At 43.4% G+C, this 9,972-nt stretch overlaps 1 protein-coding gene across 1 annotated transcript; it reads right to left on the reverse strand.

Moving 5' to 3' along the window:
* Positions 1-1,988: 1,988 nt before the first annotated feature.
* trib2 (tribbles pseudokinase 2) lies at positions 1,989-8,995 on the reverse strand. Its single transcript, XM_042391136.1, has 3 exons — positions 7,575-8,995; positions 5,705-5,997; positions 1,989-3,168 (listed from the first exon to the last, which is right to left on the reverse strand). Exons 1-3 carry the CDS (start codon positions 7,842-7,844, stop codon positions 2,694-2,696), a joined length of 1,038 nt encoding a protein of 345 aa, XP_042247070.1. The 5' UTR covers positions 7,845-8,995; the 3' UTR covers positions 1,989-2,693.
* Between the last annotated feature and the right edge of the window lie 977 nt (positions 8,996-9,972).

The following is a 9,972-nucleotide window of genomic DNA, read 5'->3' on the forward strand; positions in this document are numbered from 1 at the left end:
CCCTGCATGAACATGACAGGTGGAAGAGCTGTGGGCACACACACACACACACACATACACACACACACACAGAGACACACGTGTGCACAGATGGAGGCTCACCAACACACATGTCCCAGCTTTGTATGGACAAATGCAATCTGAAGTGATTTTCTTCCTCAGAGGGACTCAAAGACAGGGTGAGGTCAGCAGAGCGAGAGGAGGTCAGCTAGCCTCAGAGAACTACAATACAACCCAAAAGAAAAAGAAAAAACTGTATTTAAAGGGCCTCTCATGAGAGTGCCACCAGGAAAATTATTTGACAAGAGAGCTTTTCCTTGTGCCTCATGTGTGCAATCACTTAGATGAAGAGGGGCTGACAGAGCAGTTCATATGGAGCAAAAGCTTTTTTTTTTTTCTCGTTGCTCATTTGGAATCTATTCAAGTTCTGTTGGTGATTGCAATCTCGTGATAAACTGGGAAGTGCTTTTGTTCGGGCACACAGTCTGAGAGTGAAAAATAATTATTTTTTTCATACATGGCTGTATAAAATGGACGGCGAGATCCCTACATCACAGAGCTGGAATCACTGATGAGTCACGGATGAATAGACTTCTAAAATATGGCAGAAAAGGAGTCCTTTGATAAGCCATCAGAAGACATTTTCTGGATCCTACCATTGAGATGTCAGTGGCCATCTTTTACTTTAGATCATGCGAGGTTCTTATTAGGTATGGTGGAAAAGATTATCTTATTGATAAGGTGATAAATATCTTTTAAGAGCATGATGAGGCATAATGCTACATATTGACAGGTGGCTTTTATCTGTGTGCTGTTTAAGTGTATGGAAAAGAAAATCAAAGTCAAACAGCAGTTCACAATTTATTTACTGAATAAATTTGGACAAAACACCAGAATCTGTTACGATACAATCAGAACATCTGAGGCAGATATCCCACCATGCACCACCCCCCTCCATGAAACAAAAGGACTAAACATTAGCACCAAATCAGCACCAACTTAAATAAAAGGTAGCTCTGTCTACAAAAACAATAAAAGCAATAGTTGTTTTTTTTTATTTTTTTTTATTGAAAAGCAACTCAGAAAGTAGCAAATTGAGAATTTTCATGTTTTTAACTTTTCTTAAAAAACAAGCACCCCGCCCACCCCCCTCACTCCCACCCCTCCCCCACCCCCCTGCTAGGCAGGCTATAGCATTCATGGGGCACATGCCAATGACTAGATAAAAACACAAATTCAAGTAACATTGAGATACGACAAAACATGTCCACTGGTACCCATTCTGAGCATGATCGTTTCACAGAACCTACGCAGGCAGTAGAAAACTAACATGAGGTCCTGGAGTGAGCATGTCATAGCAATACTATCACTGAATATCTCGTATCAAGTTTTTTTTAAAAAGAAATGAGGGAGACCGGGTGGCATGGGCTGTCGGGCACAGGAATACTGGCACAGAAGATATTGTGTTTATTCTAAAACTTCAGACAGACATTTCCCTCTTTGCGCCTGTCCTGTGTCAAGATATTGCCTACATCATACATGAAAAAGGAATCTCTGAATAAAGAAAAACCCTGCAATGTAGTTTTAAATATATATATTTATATTTATTTATATAATATAATATATATATATATATATATATATAGATAGCTGTTACAATTTAAATAAATGTTGCGTCCTCGTTCCTAAAACCGAAGAATGAATTTAAATAAGAGGAAGCTAATTTTTAAGAGGTGGAATCATCCATTCACCTAACACATCAAGTGCACGATGCCATGTTTGTAGGCTTACCAAGAAAACTGTTTTAAGAATGAGGTTTAGGGAGTGATATTAAAGCAGCAGTAACAAAAGACTGGAATAGCTTAAAAACAAAAAAAAAAAAGACTTTTCATATAAGTAATGTTACTGAAAAATGAAAGTGTGGTAAAGGCTTAAGAGACTGAGGAGGCAGAAACAAATAAGTTAATGAAAACAAGGCCGTCAAGGAGTTAAGTGACTACGTCAGAATTTTTATAATGTAAAATTTGAGATAAATGTGAGATGACAAAAACAAAACTTAACCATGAAACAAAGACGAGGTCAAATATGTTGATTATGATGATGTGAAAAAGCCTATGCTTCTCCATTTCTTACTCAATGGTCCCAGGTCAGGGATAACCACCTTGTATTAAGTTTAACAATAGAACATGGGGTTGTGATTTCTGACCCTGGATCTGTGGCTTTAAATTGGTACCACCTAAAGCTATGACGAAAAAAAAAAAAACACAATCTGTAAGAAAAAGGTGTGGCGTTGCAGTTTGTAAGTTCATCTTGAATTGTTCTCCTTGGTTTCCTGTGTTCATATGTCCCTTCATGCTTCCCATAGTGTCAAAAACGGTGAATGTGTCTACTGTTATGAGCACCACATCAAACCAAACAGATCCAAAAGAACATTTGCTACATTGTTTGCAACTTGCATGTCTGGTGGCAACGTCCCCGAATGGGAGGTGCAACACCAGGTGACGGTATAGATGCCATTTGTCATGCCAGGCTCAAGGTTTTCCATGAAATGGTGGAAAAGGAAACAGGATGGAAACACCTTTATTATGAGTGACAAATGTTCACCTATTAATCTCTAAACTACTGTTTTTGGCTCTGCTGTGAGCGTGGCGAGCCGACCGTGGCGGAGTCGTCCGTTTGTGCTTGGTGTTTGCTCAGCTGAAGAACTGTTCCAGCTCCTCTTCCATGTTCACCTCAGGCACCATCTGCTCCTGCTCTCTTTCTCCTCTACCGTGTACCGCAGCGCCCCCTAGAGCCCCGGATGAGGCAAACCAGGGATGCTCCAGGATCTCCCGAGAGGTGAGGCGCTCTGCGGGCTCCCGGCGGAGAATGGAGCGGATCAGGCACTTGGCCTTGGGTGTGAGCGTCTCAGGGATGTTGAAGTGGCCCCTGCGGATTTTGCTGAACAAAGAGCCAGGCTCAACGTCATGGAAAGGGTAGCGCCCCACGAGGATGGTATACAGCATGACGCCCAGACTCCAGACGTCAGCTGCCTTCCCCGAATAGCTGCCGTTGGCATTGAGGATCTCAGGACTGACATAGGCTGGGCAGCCATGTTTGTCTGACAGGGAGTCATCATGACCATCCAGGATATATGTGTCCTCAAGGCTCTCCAGCTTCACAAGGCTTCTGTAGAGACAAGACGGGGAGACAAGAATACATTGAACATGATACTGCTTTACAAATCATGGACACTGAATCATCTGATAATGTGAATGTTGTTACATGATCATTACTATCGCTGTTTCAATCTTTGGATGACAGCTAGCAAAAATGTATCTGTTATTTCTGGAGTACTAAAATCAAATTTGAGACAACTGAATAATAAAGCACAAAAAGACACTCAAGTGGGGTAATTTGCTCTGATGGACATCTTAAGTGTTTTAGATCCATCGCTTTTGGATATCAGAGGAAGTAGAGCACATAATGCTCTGGGCTTAAGTTTGACATTTCCTTTCACTTAGATAAAAGCCCAGCCAAAAGCATGGACGTACAAATAGGCTTTCCAAAAAGGCCTCCCCACAATTCAAAAGGAACACAATTACGGGTGACTGATCGTCTTAAGTTTCACGCATTGAACTGTTTCGCTCTGAGAATCAAAGACCAGACAAGGCAAATTTTCCTCTGCTCTTTCGCCACAAAATAGCATCTATTTGCACTCTTCTCTAAACCCCACAATACCAACTATGATAATAATAATGGCTGGTTGTTCAGGTTGTAAAGAATTCCGAGAGGCTCAGGAAAGAACATTTTCCACGTGCATGGTTAAGAGAGGCTGTGCAAACGCTGCCATCTGCGTGTGAGGTCCACGAGACAAAGAGCCAGAGTGTCTGATGGTATCTGCTGGGAGCCACTAGGAAAAAGGAAACCGAGAAGCGCTGGCTCTAGACAGATTCAAGTGTATGATGTATTTTTTGCCATCTCTGACACGTGCAAACACCGCACTCACGAGTTCATTGTCAGTAGTCTTTTGCATTAAAATGCTGTAGAGTTTTCACATTTTCAAATGAGGAGAACTCTATTGTTCTGTTGAGCTAAATGCTAATTGTTCCTCTGTAAGATAAAGAGTAATGTGCTTATTTAAATACAGCACGTTACTGGCTGGATAACAGCTCATTCGGAGGACATGTGCAAACCTGCAATTATAGTTCAGAGGGCTTTGAAATACAACAAAAGACTTAACCCATTTTTTTTTTAATACAGTAGCACTTATTTCTTTATTTAAGCTAAAGGGGATTTAAAATGTGTGGTGATCCTAAAATGTCTCATGAGCTTGGTGCAGTAGTGAAGAGATCAACAGGGCCTGTTCAAGTAGCTCTGCTGTGTTGGATTCCCTTCGAGGCTAACCTTTGACCGGTGCTATTTAAACAGGCTGCTGTTTGGTCAAAGGCTAACAGCAGTATGACAAAATCAGGTCAGGAATTCAACACATGCTGTGGAAGCATGCTCAGGTATCATTTTACGTCTCATCTTTTTCCTTTTCCGTCTCTATGTGTTCACCATAGCCCTTTGTCACACTCTTGGGTTCAAGCCAAATCTGTGTGTAGGTCTCTAAAGCAACTTCATCTTCTTGTCTTTGTATGCTCGTGCCCACTGAGCGAGGACTGAAGAGGTGAAAGGATTCTTGACAGGCAATATAGTAAATGTGACCCAATACTGTCCTGCACCATCACTCTTAAAATTCACCCAACATCAATCATTTAATGAGAGGGGGGAAAATCGGCATCCCGGCCCATGAGCAGTCTGGTGAGACATTCAAGGTCATTGGACCCGTGCTCAATATGTGAGTCAGCTCAACTTCCCTTTTCCACAGTTAGCGCCAAAGAATGACGTCATGCACTCGGATAGAGGGCACCGAGGTGCAGCCTGTGCCTCTGCCATGAAGTGCTAGATAAGAACTAGCTGGAGAGGTTTCCCTGGGCAACATAGAGCTAGTATTGACTTTACTGTCAGCAATGACCATAAGGAATAAAGGCAATAAAACATACTCAGTCTGAATCGACATCTACTAAAAGAAAGAAAAAAAATTGTTCATTAATAAAAATGGTGCTCTTAGGTTGCTGTGGCAACAGACGCCTGGATTTTTTTTATGAGTGCAGTTTTCAAATAATGCCACCAGGGGTCAGCACTGTGTGCTACAAGTGTGAACATAAGGCTTTCTCCTGCTGATCACTACAGAAGTGCAGCAGTAGCAAAGGCTTGGCTTAATCGATCATCTGTCATGCAAAAGCAAATCCTGGTAACTTCTCTGTCCCTGCTTTTCAGTTCAATGGCAGTCCTGGGCTGAAATATGTGCAATGATTACATCTAGTTGTCATGACCCCACCCTCTCCCACCAACCCCCCCAGTATGATTCTACATTATATATACACAGTACGTATATAAGTATCATGTGCCCAGTACTAAACCTTGTGCATGCAAAAAGCTGGGGTAGACACAAAGAGCTTATGTTTCCTGTACTCTGCATAACATCTGGGAGAGGCATGTCAGTCCCGTATTGTCTCAGTTTACACAATCCTCAGTGTAAGCTAAGACATGACATAGATATTACTGACACGGTTGTAATATCACAAACAACACGCACGGACGAAACAGAGAAAAAAAAAAAGCCAAAATGCACAGCGACAGTCAAGGTTCAACAGACTATGGTTTCTCCAGAACTCACCTGTCCTCATTCTTGAAGACAAACTTCCTCAGTTTGAGGTCACGGAGGACCAGTCCGTTGTCGTGGCAATGTGCCACAGCCGAGGCTATCTGATAGAAGAGTCTGGCAGCTTCGTCCTCCCGCAACTTCTTGCACGTGCGGACAAATGAGTGCATGTCGCCATAACTTCTCTCGAAGAACACATAGGCTCGCGTCTCCCCAAGCAATATCTCCAGGATTTGGTTAATATGCTGGTGCTGGCCCAGGGCAAAGTAGGCTGCCAGTGATTCCTGGTATCGACCAATGTCAAAAACCTGCAATCATAAGAAAGGGAAACATTTACTGTATATTTCTAGTCTAAGTTGCAGCCAATTAGCTATTTTTCTTATCTAGGATGACTTATGACTGCAACTATCTCATTAGGTTGTTTTGCTGTCAGGATCTTAGGGTGAAACATGTGCCAAAGACTCAGATTTTTCCGTTTCCCACTGTGGAGACACACAATTAAATCCAACTGAAGGAGCTTCAAATTATCCTTTAATTAAGCCCAATGTGAGCAATTGACCACATTCTTGTGTCACCAAACTTGTGTTTACTCTTTTGGCAGACGGAGCGAGGTTGCACCGAGGGGGGAGTGAAAGCATCATGTTAGTGAACGGTATTGTACTGCAGCTCGGGGTTGCAGTGTCTCTTTTGTTTCCATAGTAACCCCCCAATTGACTTTCAGTACAACGAGTTCAGGTGAGAGGGCTCCTCTCTGCTCGCAGTCAATACAAATACACCCCACAGCTCTAGAGATCTGAAGTTGTGACCTAGGCTTCCAGCTTGGCAGGAATGATCAATCCTAGAAGTGGGGATTGATTGGTGGTGTATTGAAAAAGGCCCAAAGCAGATGAGGTCAAACAGCAGTTAGCTCACATGCTGTGCCAAAAGCCATTAATTAGTTACTGCCATGACGGAACATTATCTCAAGTCAAAAGGTACGGGTTATTGGATATGCTGTGCCTTATGAGTCCAACGGTGCATGTAACCATCATCTCAATTCATCAAACCACTTAAGCCTGCTTAAAGCTGGAATGTACCTCAGGGACTACCCTGCTGCCCTTATAACCAGTAATACACAACATGGACTATAAAAGGTGGTGAGGAAAGGCCGTGGGGTTGTCATCGATCTTAAGGGAACAGTGGTTTAATTTTTATGATGAGAGGGGTCAATGCTGGAGCCAATGTCACAGCAGCTAGCTGAACTTGTAAAGTTCCCTTGCCCCTGTGTGTATTTTCTCTCTCTCTCTCTCTCTCTCTCTCTCTCTCTCTCTCTCAATGCAACTGACCTGAAACATTACTCATCCCACTTATATTTGATGCAAACGTTGCAACACGACCGTGCCTATGCACCAAATATTAAACCACGGGTGAAATAATACTGCTATAGCATTACACTATGAGAGAGAAAAAAGCCAGGGTAAGCGAGAATAGCACTGAGAGCAGTGTGTGCGTGGTTACTCACTCCTTTGTCAACGTTACATCATGCAATCCAAACCACGCAGCCCACCCCATTCACTTTTTCCATTAGTCTCCTCTGCCAGCTCTCTATTTACAATTCAAGCAATTATTAAAAAGTTGAAGAGGGGGGGTGGACTTGCAATAGCCAGCCCAAAGACACTAACACACTGGTGTTTTATCTGTATAATATGTTCAGTACACTTGGGGAAATATGCATTGAATTTAACTCTTTATATTCTTTAAGCATGCATGTTGCAACGAATGCAAAAGGTGAGGAACACTTTTCCACAGCTTACCCTCATTTAAAGGCTGCCCAAAAAGGTAGGGGTTTATATATGCTATTTTGGGAACACAGAGGTAGGATACGTCTACCATATTGCCTACTAACCTTACATACGAGCTCTTCCCCGCTGTGCAGGTGGGCGGCTCTAAAAACGTGGTCTCCCTCCAGTGGCTCCAACAAAAGGTAGTCCCCGATGCGGGAGATACAGTGCGAGGAGTCCGGGGTCTCCGGCGGGCTGGGGGACCCGAGGTTGGGACTGAAACTCTGATGAGACTCTGTAGTCCTTAAGCAAGACAATTCTTCGAAATCGTGCGATTTGTGCCGCGATCTCCCATAACGTGAAATGTTAATTGGATTTGACCTCTGTATGTTCATGAGGAATGGTGTAATAGCTCCACAAAATCGGGGGCCTTCCTCCTCCTTGTTCTTCTACTCCTCCTCCTCTCACTTAGGGCACCACTTTGTTGCAGACTCAGTGCAATATCACAAATCGTCCAATACTTAAATTAACCTCGTATGAAATTAAAAAAAAAAACAAAGTAATGATTTAACTCCAACTTGCTGCAGACTATCAACAGGCAAAGCTAGAGGCTCGTTGTTTTTCATAAGACAAGAAGGGGTCTTTGATTTTTTTTCTTGCAGAGTTTAACTGTTCATTTGCCCCCTTTGTTTTCCATTCAAGAGATAAGGCCAGGCTAAAATTGAATAATTACTGACCCGAGTCGACAGAAAACCTTTTTGCTGCAATTTCATGAACCTTAGCAGTGCGAGCAGCGACGATAAAACTGCAACAAAGACTACAAAAGTCAGCTTTTTACAATGAATGAAGAGCTATACCCGCAGCTTGTTTGCTAGCTTATCTCGCCGGTTTAATGGTATGGCACGTTTCATAAAACGGAAACAATTACTTGGATACAGCTTGCAGGCACAGAAAAAAAACTACAGAAAGCAAAAATATATAAAGCAAGTTTTGCAAGCTTATTATAGCTGCTGAATTCAGCCGATATCGACAGACAAATGATGGCTAGCAGGTGCAAAGCTGACTAGTTAGCTTCCTTTGCTAACTAGTACCAGGTCAGTGCACGGCCTTGTTCCCCAGGATCATATCCATGCACGGCGACTGTCATCTACCACATAAGGAGAAAACCCCATCCGGAGAAAAAAAAACTGATGTAGCTCTTTGTGTACGGGAGTCGACGTCCTCTCTCTTTCGCTTGGTCTAGTCCAATGGAAGAAAAAGTGTCGTCAGTCTTGTGTGTCTGCTGCTGTAAGCTGCTGGAAGGAAGGAAGGAAGGCAGGAAGGAAGGAAGGAAGGGACGGCCGGCCGACTTTCCCAGGCCTATCCCTTGATTCAGCAGGACATCCTCTCTCCCGTGGTGCCGCTGTGCTTCTTACGTGGCTGGGAATCTAGTCCATTCAGTGCGGAGCCGAGCTGCACACACTGCGCCTGTACAGATGGAGAGTGCTGCCTGCCTGCCTGCCTGGCGGAGGGGGCTTCTCCTCACACACACACACGCGCACATACACATACACACACACACACACACACACACACACACACACACACACATACATACACATACACATACACACACATACACGAGCATACCGGCCCGCCCCCTGACGTCACTCCTCCAGCGAAACCCCATTGGCTTCCAAGCAGTGCAGTCATGTGAGAGCCATGTAAGTGTGGCTACACCCCCGTGAATCTATCACATGCTGGTAAATTGGATGGGGGGAGGGGGGTGGGGAGGAAGAAGGGGGTGAGGGGGTGGTGGTGGTGGGGGTGGTGGTGGAGGAGGAGGGGGAGGAGGGAGAGTATAGCTACTGTACGTGCAGTGTTACAAATGTGTTTCCTCCTGAAATGTCATTCAAGGGAAACCGAGGGGGGATCCCTCTCTCACAATAGCAGGAAGATGTACAACCAATGCAGCAGAGTTACAGAGAAGTCGTATTCATTTGCATCAACACCAGTACGGTATAATTCAGATGAAAAAAAAAAAAAAAACAGGCTCTAGACTTATCAAGAAAATGCTGCAAATCATTTCCAAAAAATATATCACCACTTGTGAACCACTTCAAGTTTCCTCTGAACAGATTGCACATGATACAAAGTGCATTATATGAGCATGAATCACATTATGACACAAAAGGGAAAAAAAGGCACTGAAAGGGCATTAAGTTCAGTGGTGTGATGGGAATCAGCTCTGCTCTTGAGGGAAAATGTGTTTATATACACGTCTGAGATTTAAAAGTAAGGTATTATTTTTTGTACCAAATGTGGGGAAAAAAAGATCTTTAACCCCTAGATTTTATTAAAAGCTGGCACAAGGCTGTGTGCTTTTGAGACGTCTCCGGTAACAAATTCCTGTCTTGCGGAGTTCTGCCTCTGTAATATATTACAAAAGCAAAGGACGGAAGAGGTTCATTATTCATTGTTCTTCCTAGATTACCAGGGGGTGTGACGGCAGGATTGTGCAATTCCATGTAGGAATCCGGGGCG

Source organism: Thunnus maccoyii, chromosome 17 (genome assembly GCF_910596095.1).
Source record: "Thunnus maccoyii chromosome 17, fThuMac1.1, whole genome shotgun sequence".
Taxonomy (NCBI): Eukaryota; Metazoa; Chordata; class Actinopteri; order Scombriformes; family Scombridae; genus Thunnus; species Thunnus maccoyii.